We start from the raw sequence: 18,875 nt of genomic DNA on the forward strand, positions 1-18,875 counted from the left end.
GGCTCCAAAAGGGACACGCCACTGGCCAGAGCTGAGCCCATCAACTCACTAATGCTAGTTGCACCTCTGTGACAGCAGATTTAAGAAAGGGAAAAAACTGCTGTGCAACAGCAGCTGGGAGAGCCAGGAGTGAGAAGCAGCCCTGCAGCCCCCAAGGTCAGTGCAGCAGGAGGGCAGGAGGTGCTCCAGGCATGCAGCAGAAGTTCCCCTGCGGCCTGTGGAGAGGCCCCTGGTGGAGCAGGCTGTCCCCCTGCAGCCCATGGGTCCCACACGGAGCAGATCTCCACGCTGCAGCCCCCCCGTGGAGGAGCCCCCGCTGGAGCAGGTGGACGTGGCCTGGAGGAGGCTGCGGCCCATGGAGAGCCCCTGCAAGGAGCAGGCCCCGGGCTGGAGCTGCAGCCCGTGGAGAGGAGCCCACGCAGGAGCAGGGGGTCTGGGGGGAGCTGCCGCCCGTGGGGGACCTGTGCTGGAGCAGTTTGCTCCTGGGGGATGGACCCCGTGGTACGGAGCCGTGTGGGAGCAGTTCTTGAAGAGCTGCTGCCTGTGGGCAGCCCCCGCAGGCTCAGTTCGGGAAGGACGGCATCCCATGAGGAGACGAAGCGTCAGGGACTGACCGCAGCCCCCATTCCCTGTTCTCCTGAGCTGCTCAGAGGGGACGTAGAATAGGGTGGATGGGGGGAAGGTGTTTTTAGTTTGCTTTAGTTCTCACTGCTCTAGTCTGTTCTTGGTAGGCAAAGAATTACATTAATCTCCCTATACTGTTTTGCCTGTGACTGTAACTGGTGAGCAATCTCCCCATCCTTATCTCAGCCCATAAGCCTTTTTTCATATTTTCTCTGCCTGCTGAGCTGTTCATTGGCATTAAACCACCACAGTCCTTTCTGGTGCCCAATGTGGGGTTTGAGGAATTTGAGATAATCGGGAGAGGTAATGGGCAAAACAAGGACTGGACATTGCCAGAGTGTAATAACTGTGGAGAATTTGTGCAGTAGTGTGGTGGAGGGACAAAGGGCAGGATGCTTGTAGGTTGTCTACCTTTGTCAGGTCTATGATGATATAATGATGTGGGGAATTCTTTTTGTTGGTGTGAGTGAAGTTTGTGAAGATTCTGTGATTAATGTATATTTTAATGATAATTCTTTTTAAAAAAAATGTTTTTTGTCACCTCTCTCCAGCACTGATCCAAGGCTACACCAAGAGACTCAACCTGAAGCAGAGCTGTCTACTGGATACCCTGCCTGTTACACTGCGGGTATCCTCTACATGCAAAGGCATCTCTAAAAAGCCTACAGCACACCAAGGAAAGCCAGCAGCTGAGCAGCACCAGCTTCAGACTGTATTTTTGAGTTTTCTGTACAGGGAACCAAACATCTTTTGGACAGGAGGGCTATTTTGAAATACAGAGCTATTCAGAGGGAACTTCAGGGCAGTATTCATGCTTTAAACAGGAGTTCATGATGTGATATAACTCAAGTTGCGGTGATGTTGCAAGATAGCCTCTGGGGGTGAGGATATAGTTAAAAAAAATAAACAAAGTGCAGAAAACACCTCACGGAGGCACGCCCCCCACCAACCGCCCGCCCGAGGCGCCGCCATTACACAATGCGCAGCTACAGCCGCGCGGTCTGGGGCAGCTCACCCGCCCATTGGCCCACGGGCTGGCGCCGCCGATTGGCTCCCGCGCAATAACTCCCTCCCTCCGCCTCTTGATTGATCGGTTCTCAGCCTTATGACTGCGCGAGGAGAACGGAGGGCGCACTCTGATTGGCCGCGGTGCCGGCGGCCCACTCTATATATGGTCGGCGGGAGGGGCCGTCCCCTCAGTCCGCGTTCGTTCGCTGAGGGGTTGGGGAGGTGGCGCAGCTCTCCGCCCGCTGCGGGAAGGAACATGGCGATGCTGAAGGCCGTGTGCGTGATGAAGGGGGACGGCCCCGTGGAGGGCGTCATCCACTTCCAGCAGCAGGTTATGGCTGGCGGCGGGCGGGAGCGACCCTGCTGGGCTGCGGCTGCGGTGCTGAGTCATGGTGAGGGGCGGGCGGCAAGGCCCGGCCCTCCCCTCCTCACCTCACCGCTGGGGGTTTGGGGGTGTGTCGGGGTGTGACCGTTGTGACCGTTAGTGCACGAGGCACTGACCCGCCGAGCAAGGTGAGGCTGCCTATGGGCCAGTCTGTGGAGGAGGAGTGGCGTTTGAGTTGCTCGTGCTTGTAAACAGACATGAGCAGCCTCAGAAGTAATCTGCTGATAAATCTATTACCTTCATCTTTCGGGGTCTTCGAAAGCTGCCTGGACATGGCAGTGGGCAGCCAGCTGTAGGTGGCCTTACTTGGGCAAGGGCTGGAGCAGGTGACCTCCAGCAGTCCCTTCCAACCTCAGCTGTTCTGTGGTTCCTCTTGCTTGGTGATAGCTAATAAGAATGTTCTAGGTGGCTAAATACAGCATTTCATAGAAAATCTACCTTTGCTGGCTTATGGACTCAGTTTAGCAAGGTAATTGCTTATGTTGGTAGCTGAACTTACAGCGGCATTTTTACTGCTTTAGGTTGTCTAGGAAGCCTCACCTGACGTGAAGCCTTCTGCTGTGGTTGTTTCAGCAGTTATAAACTCTTTCTCTTACAGGGTAATGGACCAGTAAAAGTTACTGGAAGAATCAGCGGCTTGTCTGATGGAGATCATGGGTTCCATGTCCATGAATTTGGAGACAACACAAATGGTAAGATGTGCATCCAGGCTTCTGAGTTACAGCTGTACTGTGATTGCTCAGCTTTAAAGAGCTTCTTTTAGTGTTACAGCAGCAACTAGTATTAAGTGTGCTTAAGTTTCATGACTGCAAATCTGATTTAAGAAATATGGTGTTTCCTAAGGAATTGATTCTTATTAAATACATTAAACATGTTTAGGCTAGTGTTCAGGATGTACTATATCAAGCATTAACCTGAATACTTTGACATTCTAGTCTTAAGAAATGAGAACACTTGCATCTAAGCCCAGAACACTCTGGAATGAATAATTTTAATTTAGTGAACTTGGAGTAATGTTTGACATTGTAATAGTTCCTTATATCCAAAGGATCGGTGGACCTAGCTGGAGAGTAGCTGTTTCATTAATGATTTTACTTCCTTGGGCTACAGGAGTACTACCCTGGTACACTGTATGAGCAGCAGATTTAAGCTGGTTATTGCAACAAGTCTACTTTGGCTGCGTTTTGTTTCAGGATGTACCAGTGCAGGTGCTCACTTCAATCCTGAGGGCAAGAAGCACGGTGGACCAACTGATGCAGAGAGGTGAGTTTAAGGGGCCTGACCTCTTACAGGTTAGCTGCATTTCCTTGCTAGGAAGGCAACTTCATGAATAATGCTGGGGTAGTACTAGGAGAAAACTAGTACTTCCAGCAGGACTTCTGAGGTCAGTTAACAATGTTCAGTAACTGTAGGGCAGTGTTTTAGAGACCTTAGCTCCCAGTGTGTGTGAAATGTAGTTTCTAGTGCATTCTTGGTTATATTGTGGCCTGGGGAGAAGAAGAACTAAGGGCTCTTGGTGAGTGTTCCTTAGGATATGAGTGAAAAGGGGAGAGAGTTCATGTGTTAATACCTTATGTAGTCAGTGGTGCTCTGCTTCTGTTTTGGGGCTGGCTGTTGACAACAGAGGCCCTAAACCGTCACCTGTTGAGCTGCACACAGGCTCTTCGTGTGGTATAGGGGGGTCATCAGTTCTGGACAAGTGCTGTGGCCAACTTGCGGTGTTGGTCAGGCTTTCAGGCGCTTGCATCCAAGCTGTACTTGCAGCTTCTGATTGATCAATCCATAGTGGAGCAAGCAGTTCAAGCAGGCTGGCTGCTAGCCAGCTGCCTGGCTGAGAGCAGGATGAGATGATGCGCTTACGGGCTTCACAGGCAGGCCAATGCTCCAGTGCTAAAGGTCACAGCTGCATGAACACTGTGGCTTCTGCTGGGCCTGTTTTGTCAGACCCTGCTTTTAGTGTAACTGTCTGCTCAGGCAGCTCTAGGCTGGGGATTTCTCTGCAAAGGTAAAAGAACCAGGTCGTGACTGTCAGTCTGCAGTTGGGGCGGGTGGTAGTAAAATTTCCTGAAAGCTTACATCAAACAAATCCCTAAAGGGAAAACTGCTCACTTATGTGAGCATTTCCTCATTTTATAGGGCTGTGTTAAAAATGTGGAATTTGCACCCTGCTCTCCAAGAAGCCGGTAGTCAGCATGCAGCTGAGCTGGTCGCCCTGTGCACGGAGAGTTTGTCAGAAACAAGCTGGTGTTGGAGGCTCTGGATCCACAGTGTCTTGCAGAACACCAGCTTCAAGTGAATGCTTTATTTGGGGTGGATGTGCAGGGAACGAGACACTGGAATGACCAGCAGGTCTGTGAAAACTGAGCTGACCGAGGATTAGTTTTTAAAGCAAGATACAGCGAACCAGCTCTGATCGGAACTGTGTAGAAGAGTGTAATGCTGTCCGTATGGAAAAACACCAGGCAAACTTGAGTTTGTCTCAGAATCATTCCTAGTGCTGGTTAGAGCTCAGCCAGCACTTATTGCATCCCCTTTGACCTAGTGCTTGACAAACTGCTTTTACTAATCCTATTTAAGCTTAAAGCCTGCGGCTGCTTGCAGAATAGCTGAGTTGTGCTATACAGTAGAAGTTGCGTATAGGAGCAGTGTTTATACCCAGCCTTGTATGTGCAGGAAAGGTTTAGAGACTGAACTGAGAGCTCCCTTCTGAGCAGGCAGTCACCTTCCATCAGCGCAGAGGGGTTGTGAGCTGTAAAAGTTGTGTTACTGGCTTAGCTGGCCAGGCAACAACAGCACTTCTTCCCCCAAAGTGGGTCAAAATCTTTTGAACTGAAGGAGTTAAAGTAGTGGAAGTAATCAAGGTTCACTGGTGGTAAATGAAAACGTGTGCTGCGAAAGATAAGGTGGTGGAGTCCTGGAGTGTAGTAACCCTGGGTATTGTATAGCCCCGACCATCCGTTAGGGCTTTCGATTTAACCAGGGTTTCTGTGAGTTCCTCTGTCTCTGTGTAGGCACGTGGGCGACCTCGGCAATGTGACTGCTAAAGGAGGAGTAGCAGAAGTCGAAATAGAAGATTCCGTCATCTCTCTGACTGGACCACACTGCATCATTGGACGCACCATGGTGGTAGGTGTCTTGCTGCCTACTTGGGTGCTCTAAAGAGCTCCAGGGCAGCACTGCCAGTGAGTGGAGACTTCTTGATGCTGGAGGCCAGTTCCTGGTGTGTTGTATGACTTGTAGTGCAAGACTTTGAATATGGGGGGTTCTTTGGAGCCTTGCCTGAAAATACTTTATGTATTCTCACTTCGTAACCGTGAGATATTAATTTTCTTCTGGCCTTCTTGAGGATATTTTTCTCTGTTTCAGTTTGCTTCTGGTTGTGCACGATTAAAGCAAACTGAGCTGAGGAAGGAACTGGCAATGAGGCCCGAATGCTGCCACTGAAAAGCCCGTCAGTGGTCACTTCCCCTTGGGGCTTTGTGCGCCTCTCCTGCACCAAACAGACTTGGTCTGATGACCAGGCACAGGAGATGGGGGGTGTAACAGCGCTGGGCTCTGCGCCTTCACAGCAGTGGTCAGCCTTGTGCTGCGAGGGTGAACTTGGGTTGCGAGTCCAAGTTTGTCACTGGATTAGTAATAACTTCTTGAGTCCTGGGGTTTTGGTGACTTCCAGTTCAGACAAACTCAGCTGAAGGTGATGAATTGTTCTGGGCAAGTCTGGTCTTAAAATTTTCAGCATGAGTACCAGTTTGGCATCCAGGGTTACAAACTGGGCAGGTGCTCGCTGTTGTGTAATGCCTTGCTGGTAGCTGGCAGTGCTGCTTGTCACCGCTTGTGTGTGCGGTGAAATACCTTGATTCATGTTACTGCGTAACTAACCAGCATCTTCCATTCTCTTCTAGGTCCACGCAAAAAGCGATGACCTGGGTAAAGGGGGAGATAACGAGAGCACGCTAACTGGAAATGCCGGACCTCGTTTAGCTTGTGGTGTCATTGGAATAGCGAAGTGTTAAGTGTTGTGCCTGAAATGCTTAAGATGGCAGTGAGAAATGGGCTGTTTTTCATTGTGGTCGCTGTACTTGCTCTTCCTCGTTCAAGCAAAAGATTTCAGTTAATCTCACTACTACTCTGCATTCTTGAGTATCAGTTAAACTGGTAAAGACTGACTTAATTTTGTATCATGTACATTGCAATTAAAGTGATGTTGATGGAAAAGCTCTGTAGTCTCCTGCTAAAGCACCTGCTGTAACCATTCCAAGTACGATCCTCACTGCAACAACTCCCGTTCTGTGTAATGGGAGATGGGTGGTAGTGTCACACGCTGAACACAAAGCTTCTAGTGTACGGTGGGGTTTGGAAGATGAGGAGCCTCAGGAGCTCTGCCAGGACTACTCACCAAAGAGCAGTAGGCACAGTTTGCCATGTTGTACGTTTCAAAGTTGCATAATAAACTTGCTGGCAAATATACCTTGGTCTTGCAGTCTATTTAAAAAAAAAAGCTACCAGCCGATTTGGAAACATGGAAGGAAGGCTTGGACTTACTAACATCAGTAGGTACTTGCTAGGCACCAACAGCATCCAGGAAAATGCTTTGAGGTAGCAACCCTGGAACTGTTGACCAGCTCAACTGGTACATGAGTAGCAAAGAACTTGTGTGTTCTTTTAAAAGTACTCCACACCCTGTAGTAGTAACCTGATACCCAGAGCATATTGCATATTATGTACCCAACTTCGTGCAAATATCTTAAGTGCTGGGGGAGCTGTAAGCATCAAATGGTCTGACACAAAGATGTCATTGTGTGGACCTCAGGGTGTGTGGGTTGGAGTGTTGTGGGCAGGTGCCAGAGCTTCCCCTCAGTGGAAAAAGTCTGGCTGCATTGGTGAAGGCATCTCCTCCAACCTCCATGGAAGCATCTAATATGGAATGGGTCTTGACTGAAAAGAAATACCAGAAGTATTTCTGGTATGAATAGCCAGAAGTTCTGTATTCAAATTCCTGAAGCTACACAGTGGTGTAACCACTGTGTAGTAGTGCCAGCTTTAGGTTTCCTTGTATGCACCTCTCAGACACAGATTGACAAGTCTTTTAATAGAAAAATATTAGTTTTAATGAAGACTTGCATCAACATTCCTTTATCTTGTACATAAGTGAGATTCATGGAAGTAGTTGGTTGTGCTTCTAGAGACGCCCGAATTCCAGTGTTAGCATGGTTTGGAATGGCTTTTCGTATAGCAAGAATACTGTAAAAAAAACACTTCAATCTTGCATTGGTTACAGGTGGTAAATGGCTGTGAGTGCAGCCCCTACCCACCTGCACTTCTTCCCGGGGGTTAGCCTGCACTCCCCTTAAGCTGCAGCAGAAGGAAGCTGGTAAATGCACCTTTCAGCTTGCTGCGTAAGCATCAGAGAGTCCAGAACGCTCTGAGTGTGCGCAAATGCCACCAGCACCTCTTTGTGTTTGAGAAGCTCAGAGGATGGCTACGTCGCCTGCCCAGCACAGGTACCTGGTGAGCTGTAGTGCAACGAGAGCCGTGGCAGCTCCACGGCTCCTCCTCTCCCTGCCCTTCTTTGGGAGCTTCGTGCTCAGCTGCCTGCCGTGGTGGGCTTAAACGGCTGAAGTCAGCGCTGTACTGAAGGATGGAGGTGCAATACGTGGTTAACACAAACACACCTGTAACCGGCAGGCATAGGCTCAGTAATCAAGGTATTAACTGCTAACACTATAATGCTAACACCATAATGCTCTTACTGGGAAAGGATGCTTACACTGAGCTGACTCATCCAAAAGCCAGAAATTGGGCAGTTGATACAGGAGTAGGATATAGTTATACAGGTGATGCCTCCCAGCTGGTTCATTGTACAACTGCTGTTTCCGAAGGCAGTAATAAATCATTCTGCAAAGGACATTTACGGTTCATCCTAGGTGCTGTTCTCAACTTCCTAAAAAGGGAGAGAATGTGAGGTGGCATTTGTGTGAATTGTAACAGATAAGCCTTCCATCTCTGTCATTCTTGTCTTAAAATCTTTTAATAAAGTGTATTTGTTTTAAAAAAACTACCTCCTTACAGAATTATGGTAGTTCTTACTAAGTGTCTTAAACATAAATGTCTGGCTGTGTATGAAAAAAGTTCCACTGGCCCAGCATGAAACAAACATTAAGGACACAAGTTTCAACACATGGAAGTTGAGTTCACTACAAGTATGTAAACAGTTTTTTTTTCTCTCTTTATTCTGCTATTGCAAGAACATAAAAATATATGTCCTCTCCCCAATCCATAACGCCACATTTGCTTTCCCTCCCCTCTCCCTCCCCCAGAAAAAAAAAAAAACAAAAATCCCTCTGCCGCAGAGCAGCTATGAAAAAGTACTGATGTAAGAAAGCAGCTGCCCTTCACTTAGGGAAAAATAACCCAACTTTAAAAGTAGAACACACCTATATCAAGGAGAAAAAAAAATATTAAATATGCACAGGATTCATACAATTTTTTCCACTACACCTCTAGAGCGTAACAAGCTTCAGCTGAACGCCTGGTGCGACGCGAGCCTCGCGGTTCAGTGCGGGGGCTGATCGGAGAGTGCGATTCAGCGTGGGCTTGTCAGGGCTCTGGCTCTCCCCAGAATAATGTAGCGGTCTTTCAAAACTGTTTGCACCTGAAGGGCCAACCACGAAGAACTAGGATTCGCCCTCTTAAAATCTGACAAAATTATTTAAGTAATATGGCGAGAAGATGGTAAAAACTTACACAAACACAAGAATAAGCGTTCTTTTTTTCCATCAGTCCAATAGGTACAACACTAGGTGAGTAAAAATTTTAAACCTACCTCTTGCAGGGTTACAGGAGGTAGACATCATTAACACAGACAACAGTAGCAGCCCAGAGTTGTGTGAACGAACAGGCAGCATTTTAAAATCCTTGAGCGAATCCCCGACCTTTTCCCAGCCCCGCTTAAAAAAAATAGGTTAGCATTTCATATCGTGTTTTGGTGTCTTTCTTTGATTTCTCTCACCCCACTTTCCAAAAAGCATCAATGAATAAACAGTACAAAAGATGCTGAACTGGTGCGCTCCCTAGCCCAGCACACACAATAATTTCATAACATTACAAGCAGAGTAGACTAAGTATGTCTGAAGGTGTCCACTTTTTTTTAAAAAAAGGCTAATTAGGGCAACATTTACCATAAAACCAGCTGAAGGGGGGGAAAAAGGAAAATAAAAAAAAATAAAAAAAATGATTGCATTGCAAACACTAAACAGTTACCTCTTCAATTAACATTTTAAAACTAAGTTTCACCTAGTATGGTCAAGTAGAGCATTAAAATGTAGCAATCTAAAAATCAAGATGACTATTACAATTAAAAATTGCTTCTGTGAATAGCTACACAAACAGATGTATTTCTTTAAACAAATATAAACAAAAGTCTAATTTAGACTCCAGTACAGCATCAACAGTTCAAACTTTAAGATGTTGAACAATCCTTTTCCACTTCAGTGCAGTGTAGGAAGAATAGCACACGTTAAAGTTTGTTACGAAAATAGAGTTTATTAAAAACACATCCCTATTGTTTTGAGGAGCTTTCACCATTACCTTTTCTTAAATTAAAAAAAAATAGAAAGCACTTCTACTTCTGATTTGTAAACTTTTTAAAGTCAAAACTTTAAAAAAGTTACAGCAAAAATGGGTAATATTTTAATCATATCTTCAGTATTTTTGTGTTATGTTGTGGCTATTTTAAATAGAAGGGAAGCAATCAAATTGCTTACAATTCCCCACCGACTACTGAGGGGCTGTGATATAAGCAGAAGCAAATATAATACAGCAGACTGTACAACTCTAAAGCTCTACACTCCCACAAATGTCACTGACAAATTCCAGTCTCTAACGAGGAGCCTCGGCAACTGAGCCCATATCCTTTTCAGCTTGTTCCACAGATGAGGTAGCCTCAGATGTTAACGCTTCGTCAGGTTTTACACCTGAAGGTTCAGACTCTCCTTTAGGAAGTTCTGAAACAATGTCTGCGTCCTCCATTTTGCCACCATGAGATTCATGGTTTTTGTCGCCATCTGCCCTGTCTGTCATCTCGGCTTTCTCCTTGCCTCGGTTCTCTTCCTTGTCTCTACGAGACTCCCTATCTCTAGAATCTCTCTCTCTGTCTCGATGTCCACTGGACCGCCTATTTCTGTCCTCCAAGTCTCTATGCCTGTCGCGCTCGGGGCTTCTTCTTCCCCACTCTCTCCTTTCCCGATTACCGAGTCGCTCGTGATCTCTGTCATCATTGCGGTTGCCGTAGCGCTCGCGATCGTTCTCTACCCGATTCCCAAAAGATCTCCTTCCGAACCTCTCCTGGTCTCTGTTGGGAGTGAACGTCTGCCTGTCGTTCCTGAACTGCCTCCCGTCTCGATTATCCTCAGGTCCGCCCGGCCCTCCGCTGCCCGGCATCCCCCCGGGCCTCACAAAGTGGCCCGGCGGCGGGAAGGGGGTTTTCATCCCGTGAGGAGGAGGCATCCCGAAGCCCCCCGGCCCCGGAGGGGGCCCTCTGTGCATCATGTGGGGAGGCATGTGGCGCGGCGGCATCAGGGGGAAGCGCTGCAGGGGCGGCGGGGGCATCCCTGGCGGTCGCTGGAGTGGTATCAAACCGGGCCGCGCGCCCAGGAGGCCGGTGGATGGAGTCTGCAACCCAACAACAGGGGCGGGCGGGGGTGGCGCGACGCCTTGGGTGCCTGAAACAGAGGAACAGACGCACGAGTTAGAAGAAGAGCAGGGGAAAAAAGCGCTTTCATCCGTTCAAAAACATTCGGAAATTCTCAAGAAGTGAGGAACACAAGAATTGTGTGTGGGGAGGGCAGCGGGCAAAGCGTCTTGTGCTGGTTTGCATACCGTAAAGAGCACGCCGTCTTAAACAGAAATTTCTTTTGTGCTATGAATAATTACTGTTGGAATGGATAGTAACTATTCACTTATCCTTAAGGCCTCCCTTTGTGAAGAAGCCATCGCTGCTTTGCAGGTCAGAGCTCCTCCTCACCGCCAGCCCAGCGTCTCGTGTTGACTGCCGGCCAAACACCTTCCCAACAGGTTACGCTTCCTAATTACAGGCACATCATCTGCTTTTGCTATCTTTGAAACTTTTCTCCTCTGTTACAAACACGATCTAAGTCGTATGTATCTAAGCTGTTTGAAATGTGAACTGTGTCATCAACAAGATTTCCGAGGAGCGGAAGAGGCAGCAGGTAACAGCGAGTGATGAAAGCAGAGCTAAGGCCAGGTCAGGGCTGCGGAAGGAGCAGGAAATTGCACAGTTCAATTTACCGTTCCAGAGAAAATGCATAAAACAAACTAAGTTTAGTTTTCGTAAAATATAACTTGCAATGTAAAACTAAATGGAAATGCAAGAGGTAATTTCTGGATTATTATTAATTTAAATACAGTTTTGTATCTTTTGTAGTACATATCCAATGCCAACTATTTTCCACTCTTACTCGTGGAGTACTGGAGTCTTGGCTTTAGCATGGTCTTCAGAAGAGGAAACCCAGGACCTCCCAAAACATCCCACTTTCAGAAAGCTCAGCCCAAAGCCTGCTGACATCAGCACGAGGAGCTGCGATTGAAAACGGAGGAGTACTGAGCTCCAGATGAGTACTTCACACCTCTGTGTATGCCAGCTCCTCTCGTGTGGCTCCAAAACTTTGTTTAAATAAGTAACACAGTTGTCTCATGTCCTCTGTGGTTTTTACGCCAGATCTACCAGCCCTGGGCCCTTCTGCTCATTAGCATTTTACCTGAAAATAAGCTTCGTGTATCTAAGAAACCATAGCTATATATACCATACATGTATATACACATATACATATTTAAAGCAAACTCCAAAATTAAAGAGGTCAGTAACAGTTGCCAGACTGAGCAAAAATCTCTCCTGCTCCATCTTGCTTTCCTTTTTAAAATGTGTTGAGACTACACTGTTTTATTTGCGTGTCTTAATAAAAATGAAGTTAAGGATGCAGGTTACGTGAAGGTTTTTAAATCCTGCCCTTGGGTAAAACTGCGATGTTAAATAGGTATGTAAGTTAATATTGAAATTAAATACCTGGCAGCGTCACACCAAAAACTGCACTTGGAGTGAAATCATAGAATCATTAGGGTTGGAAGAGACCTCCAAGACCATCTGGTCCGACCATCCCCCCACTACCAATGTCACCCACCAAACCATGGCCCTAAGCACCACGTCCAACCTTTCCGTGAAATGGAGTGGCCGTGCCATTTTGCAGATACCCCACGTTCCAACCAGCCATCCCAGCTTCCCTCTTCCTGCAAGTAATTTATTTAGCATTTCTATCCCAGCTATGCGTGAGCCTTCTGAAGAGCTATTGCCTGGTCACCACACTGCTTCTTACCCTAAGAACATCTCTTAACAGAAACCTTTTTATCTCAGTGTTCTTCATACTCAAAGGAAATTACGTTTTGTGATCAGTAAACTCAGGTAGCAAAGACGTGAATATTCCTCCAGTCCACGGTATCACCTTACCTTCCCCTCCAAGCAGTCACTTTAAGACACGGCTTGATGTGTCTCACTCTTTGAAAGAAATGATCCATCAGCAACAGCTTGTTTTTTTCTGGGGGGTTCCTTTTTGTTTATAAAATGAGCAGCCCTCCCTCCTCGTGTTCATAATCAGGCTGTAAGTCACCTTGCTTAAACTTCTCCCATGACTTACTACTACAGAGCTGGCAAGACAGACATACGGCCAGTGACGCCCAGGAACTTTATTTTGCTGCATTTTGAGGTTTGGGGATATTTTTATGTAAATTCATCCAGAGAATTTAAAAAATAAGGCAGAAAGGAATAACTGAGACCTAATGAGCTGAAGGGGACAAGCATATGTTTTCACTCTACAGCAGCAGAGTAGGTGAGGTTTATGACAGCACGAATGTGAGACAAGTGATAAAAGTTTTTTTAATTAAACAAGTTATCAGTCATTTAATTTCTCAGCTGTACTTCTACATAAAATTATGCACGGAAGCAGCACAATGGTATCTGGAAAGTCATTCTCTTTCAATCTGGATTGCATCATTAAGGTAGCTGAACGCTTTTTGTTTTGAGTAAGCCCTCTCAAATTTTCAGACTGGAGTACAACGTAGAAAATACTACTTGTTTCCTTAACGTGCTAACAAATTAGGCACTGATTAAAAATTTATTCCAAAAGAGCTTTCCAGAAATACATCCAAATTTACTGAAAATGGTCAGTAAAATGAGCGGTACAGATCATGTGCAGCACCTGGGAATATTTAAAGCTCTTTGTTGCTCTATATAGAGAAAAACAGTATGCAAAATTTAAATAGTTTGTCAAACTAAAAAGAAATAGCACAGCTCTTAGAGAAGCAATTAAGTGATTTAATGACCATCTCATACCTGTGCAAATGAGCGATTAAATTTATCTGCCCCAGCCTGTATTTTATTAATTTGTTCATAATTTAAGCCTTTTTGTAGTTAACCTTGTCATCTTGCTTATGGATATGGATCTTCAGCCAGACCTCTCACCAGCTGCTTATTCTCCACAAGCTGGCTAAGCCATGGCTTTTTATTACAAGACCTGGCTTCTACTGCTGGTGACATAAAATCCTCGGACCTTACACCTAATATGTTAATTCTGTTTAAACGTGTAAAAACACAGACTGCTTTCACAACTTCTTGTTACTTGTGACTTTTACCATTGATGCATAACAGAAGATCCTCAGAACTTGACAAGAGTTTAACATGAAGAACTCACACTAGAATGACCCCATCATCAACCACCTGAGTGTTTCCAGAGATGTAAGAACAATCACACAGCATCAAGTTTCGTGCTTTCACTTTACTCATAAAGCATAGCCCGAAATGCTACGGCTGTCCTGAAGAAGTGTCTTCTATCCATAGAGGTCCCAGTAGCTGCTTTTAACTGTTCTGATAAACTATGTAAAAAGCCAGATTTCCGTGTCACTGTAATCCCGTTTCTGATCATCTTCTCTTCTGGCTGGACAAAGCCCATGGTGCCTTTGTGATAATCATCAGTGTTAAGACAGAAGTGCAGCACCTGATTTTTTTTTTTGTTTTTGAACTGAACTCGGCTCAGTAAGTGACGACTGCGTCTCATAATTGTTCAATTACTTCTCAGTTGTGTTGTTAAAAGAAAGCAAGTGGAGGTGTTTTCTGTATCTAACATACAAACCCTACTTGAAATATACCTCCTTCTGCAAATGGGACAGAAGTACATATGAGAACACAAAGTCAAAAGCCTAGGGATCTAGCAAAACAACAAAATGAAAGGTTTACACAACGACATTGATGCTCTCATTCTGCAGCATTCAACATGTCACACTGGATTCTCCAGTAGGGAATTCTGCATGTTTAAACTAGAACGTTAAATACTATCAGGAACATTAAATACATCGTTTTAAGTCTTGTCTTTTTCTGGTGTTTCATAAGGAATCCTTCAGAACACGTCAAGAATGTAAGGAAGCCTAAACTTTAAGAGTCTAAATACCAACTCACAGCTTAAATAACTTGCCGTAAGTACCAACAGTTTTCACCGTCGTCAACGCCCACCACTGAAGCCAGTAGGAACTTGCTCCTATTCATGTAAGATGCTTCAACAAGGAGGCAAGAGTCAAACTTGCATGTGGATAGTGTTGATTGCTGGTATTTGATTTCTAAAATTCCTTCTTTATACAACATAAATTGATCCAGGTCAAGGGATTTATCAAGGCAAAACTGAATTCCATGAATGGTGCTTGAGAATTCATGTTCCCTTACCTCTGAATTCCCATTCAGTATTATGAAAGCAACATTCACATATATGTAATTAGCAAATGTGCAGTGTTTGTTATGCTTTTCAAACGAGCTATCGTAAGTTGGAAATGTGTTAGGTTTGTCATGGTTCATATCCTGTATTAACAAAAAGCTCCTACTTCTTTTTTTCCCCATACACAGTTTGTAATAGTTTAATACTCAGATGAGCTCAGAAAATTGTACACTGTCTTTTATAATTTAATAGATATTACAAAAAGACCATGGCTACTGAAGAGCAATCCAGCAAGGGAGCAAAGACAAGTAGTTCAGCATGCGTTAACAGGAAATGAATACCAAGCTCATTGAGAACTATGGTATATTATTCTTTGATAATATGTAATTATCATTGTAGAAATTTTGGTATAAAGAGCATTAGACCAGAACCTACAAACTGCAATGTGGTGTGTGTAATCAAGATAATAGATCACAGAATCTGAATATTTGAAACACAGCATCTGCAACAGCGATTTATTACTGGTCCAAATTACAGCATTTGCTCAACACTAAGAACAAGCTGACGAATCAAAAATGATTTAAAAGCCTGTCACTTTCTGCAGTATGTACACATAAAAGGAGTCTAAAATATCTGCTCAGCAGAAGATTTAAAAATGACATGAGCACACACTCACAAAACCGGTTACAATCTGGATAATCTTGTTCAAATTAAGAACAAGAAGCTGTAACAACAGTGAATATGACCAAGGATACAACTAAAACAAAACAACCTGAAGGTGGTTTTTAGAAATAAGCACAAAAAAACAGACGTAATGTCCACAAAAGATCACTTCTCTGAAGCACAAACACGCCTTTGTTGGAAGTGATGAAAGAATTACATTGGAGGAACGAATGAAATTAGTGGAGGTGGAACAATGTAACTTACATTACTAAGAAAGCATATGAAAACTTACAATAATCAATTTAGAATTACTTTGTAACATATCTTCCATATAAAAACTGAACAGATAGATAAGCTTAATTTCAAAATTACAAAAATTAGAAAAGAGCTCCTCCGTTTGTACAGATTACATAAGGTATTCTCAAGCAAGGTTATTAAATTTGGCTTTTTGAGAGTCTCTTCAAAGCAATCTTCATTCCTTGCATTCAGCTTGCTGCAGTAAGTTCTTCTATCCTGCCCAAATATCCGAAGAACATTTCTTCATTCTTCTTGTTAAACTACTCAAGCCCCTTCATCCCTACTTCCCCAAGCAGAGTCCTCATGCCATACTTCATGATGCTGTCACACAAATCTTTCTTCCACCTTGTTATCTCAGCTTGCACAGCCCCATCATGGGCACATTAAGGAGCAGTTTAAGAGGACTTTGTGAGAAACTACTCACACGATCAGTCATATATTCAAATAGCTAAACCATATACTTGTAAACACAAGTTTGTTTCAGCTGAAGCATTTCATTTCCCTCGCCTATACTTCCCCATGGCTAACTGAGGGTGATGCCGCAGCTATTCACTTATTTGTCCAGTTCATTCACCTCTGACCTGTACAAGACTGTGCACTAAGGCTACATTTAAACCATCAGGCCTGCAAGTCCTTCTGGGCTCCAGGACTGGGATGCAGACGTAGACTGCATCTCCCATCCGCACCCATGGTGAAACCCTGGCACACTCCACCTCCCACACTTTGATTGCCCCAGGAGTGAGACCCGACACACAGAATGAGAAGGAAGGAATGACGATGCAGCCTGGCCAGCTCCTGAATGCAGGTGGTGGGGAGGTTAAGACTTCAAGGGACACTGCTCTGCAATCTAGATCAGCATGTACGGTGGTAAACATCACCTCTGTCATGTTTTTCTTCCCGTTTAAGGAGAGATCACATCTGGACTCTCGCATGCAGAGTTAAGCTCAATTGTTGAGTGCATCAAAAGTGTTTCATTTGTGTTAACTTACTGGAAAGCCTTGCAAGAAAAAAGACTGATAATAATCTTTTACTTTTAATCATATAAAATATTATGATCTGTTTTTTCCAGTTTTCTTGTATCACACACCTCGTGGTGAAAAGTTCCCCTTAACTCTGAGATGTCAGGATGGAAAGATTTTACCCAACTCCTTGATTTAGTACCTTCTTGAAATAAGACACTTAAGTAAATGCATTTTATGTTGATGAGTAAACACACAGATCTCTTAGCTGTTCAAGTCTACATTGTCAGCTCACACATTAAGACAGACTTGCAATCCCATAAAAAGAAAAAATTCTCCTATCTGCTTGTTGATGAGACTGAACATTGAGAGCAGATACTCTGACCCCATGGGCAGCTCTATCCTCTTTAAGTACTTGGTAAACAAAATAATAAAAGCAAAGGCAGATTCTCCATTCTCAGATTTATCAAATTCAGCTTCCTTAAATTTGCAAGAAAGCTACTGTCTGAATAACTGACATGAGTATTTCATTTACTTCACTCCCATCTTCATTTTATAAAATCTTTTTCTTCTGTGTATAACAATGCATGTAGCAAACCGCAGAGTAACTTAATAAGTTTCAAAAGCTTGGAATAAGAAGTTAAGCCATACAAGACAAGGTACTATGAAATTCCAAGAAATCTGGTTTATACTGTATTACAAATACTAAAAACGTCATTCAGTCATTAGGACAAGAATGTCTTAGATATATAGTCCAATAATCCTTATCGCTACTAAATTCTCTCAACCTGTGGTATCCCTGCAGGATTATTTTTATTTATTTTTAAACTTTTCTCTACTTGTTAAATATCCAAGATCCTCTAAAACAATTAGGTGCTGGTCTTGGATGTCTGCTTTGATGGATTTTAAGACTGATTTTCACAGAGCAGAGGCACCTCGGTTTTAAAAAAAATCCCTTTAAAAGGGATTTTGTTTTTCTAACATTAAGCAAACAAAAATCACTAGTCAAGAACTGAAAAATGGAGTCATCACATCCAATAGCGTAGCTCAGCTCTCGGGGAGACAAATCCTTCTTTGTTTTGCAGTATACAATGAAAAATTTCTGGACAGAAACACACTTAAAAGTGTGTTTTCCATTTGCTTGTCGGGCTCTCTTTCAGAGGTGTGAAATACCATAAATATAAACCTCAGTAGGAAACGTCTTTTGAGTGTATTCTTGACACTGACGCATGAAAGGACGCATTGGTAAGGCAGCATATAGGTAAAAAGGTTTCAGAACCTGTAATACCGCAGGACTAAGTAATAGCTTTTTTAAAAACCATTTTATTAAGATAATTTATTCAATACATAAAAAAAGTATACTGTATTTTCATAGATTAAAAAATACACTAAAATAAATACTGTTCCTCTGTAAGATATATTTACAGAAACCTCTATACATGTAATAGTTGAGTGTAAAACACAGTTCATATGCCATACAGATGTTTTGTTGTAAATTACTTTTCTATATGGTATAAGCCTCAATTTATTAAAGCAGACGGCATGTCATTCTGTCCTGAATTTGTAACTTAAATGTTATGGCTTTTTTGTTTCTTCAGAAAACAAATCTTGAATAATAGAAGTTTTACTGCTTCTTCCATGCAAAATCAAGCCTCTAAAAATTATTTAAAGGCCAAAAAGAAGGACAGAAAATTTTTTAAAATAGAAAAATGTGCTTTACTTTCCCACAAACTAAGTCAGTAGCAAAATCAAAATGTGAAGAATATATACAAAAATGAACTTACCAAGAAGCGGAATAGCTTGGGTGACAGGAGCAGGTACATTAGTAGGTGCTACGGGAGGCGGAACAGTCCCATATATTTTGGAACTATCACTAGTTTCAGCATTTCCTCTGGATCCAGAAACCACTGTTGGGATGGGATTTCCTACAGATGCATCTTTTGTAGTGTCTTCATTGACTCCAGCTGCTGTAGCTAAGGAACAAGGCATTGGCATATTAAAAAATACATCAGCTTCTCTGCTTGCATGATACCTTCCTTCTACTGCTGCTTGTTCAAGGTTTAAACACTTACAGTTTGGGATGTTTACTGCTGGAGTGTGAGGAACAGATACTGGGGGAGTTATAGGTGGTGGTGGTCCAGGAGGAAGGAAGCCTATAAAAAAAGTACA

The 18,875-nt window shown here is 43.8% G+C and overlaps 2 protein-coding genes across 7 annotated transcripts in view; one reads left to right on the top strand and one right to left on the bottom strand.

Moving 5' to 3' along the window:
- Positions 1-1,798: 1,798 nt before the first annotated feature.
- On the top strand, positions 1,799-6,484 carry SOD1 (superoxide dismutase 1). Its single transcript, XM_035545793.2, has 5 exons — positions 1,799-1,963; positions 2,616-2,709; positions 3,211-3,280; positions 5,029-5,143; positions 5,920-6,484. Exons 1-5 carry the CDS (start codon positions 1,889-1,891, stop codon positions 6,028-6,030), a joined length of 465 nt encoding a protein of 154 aa, XP_035401686.1. The 5' UTR covers positions 1,799-1,888; the 3' UTR covers positions 6,031-6,484.
- Positions 6,485-6,612: 128 nt separating this feature from the next.
- Positions 6,613-18,875, bottom strand: part of SCAF4 (SR-related CTD associated factor 4) — a 49,095-nt gene continuing 36,832 nt past the window's right edge. For 3 of the 6 annotated variants that reach the window (XM_035545788.2, XM_035545791.2, XM_035545789.2), the window contains 3 exons: positions 18,779-18,859; positions 18,491-18,679; positions 6,613-10,737 (listed from right to left, as the gene is read on the bottom strand). In XM_035545788.2, coding sequence (XP_035401681.2) covers positions 9,896-10,737; positions 18,491-18,679; positions 18,779-18,859 — 1,112 coding nt within the window. In that variant the 3' untranslated portion in view covers positions 6,613-9,895. Of the gene's footprint in view, positions 10,738-18,490; positions 18,860-18,875 lie in introns of all 6 variants that reach the window. The other 3 variants (XM_050715973.1, XM_035545787.2, XM_035545786.2) reach the window with 1 other exon arrangement.

Source organism: Cygnus atratus, chromosome 1 (genome assembly GCF_013377495.2).
Source record: "Cygnus atratus isolate AKBS03 ecotype Queensland, Australia chromosome 1, CAtr_DNAZoo_HiC_assembly, whole genome shotgun sequence".
In the NCBI taxonomy this organism is placed as follows: domain Eukaryota; kingdom Metazoa; phylum Chordata; class Aves; order Anseriformes; family Anatidae; genus Cygnus; species Cygnus atratus.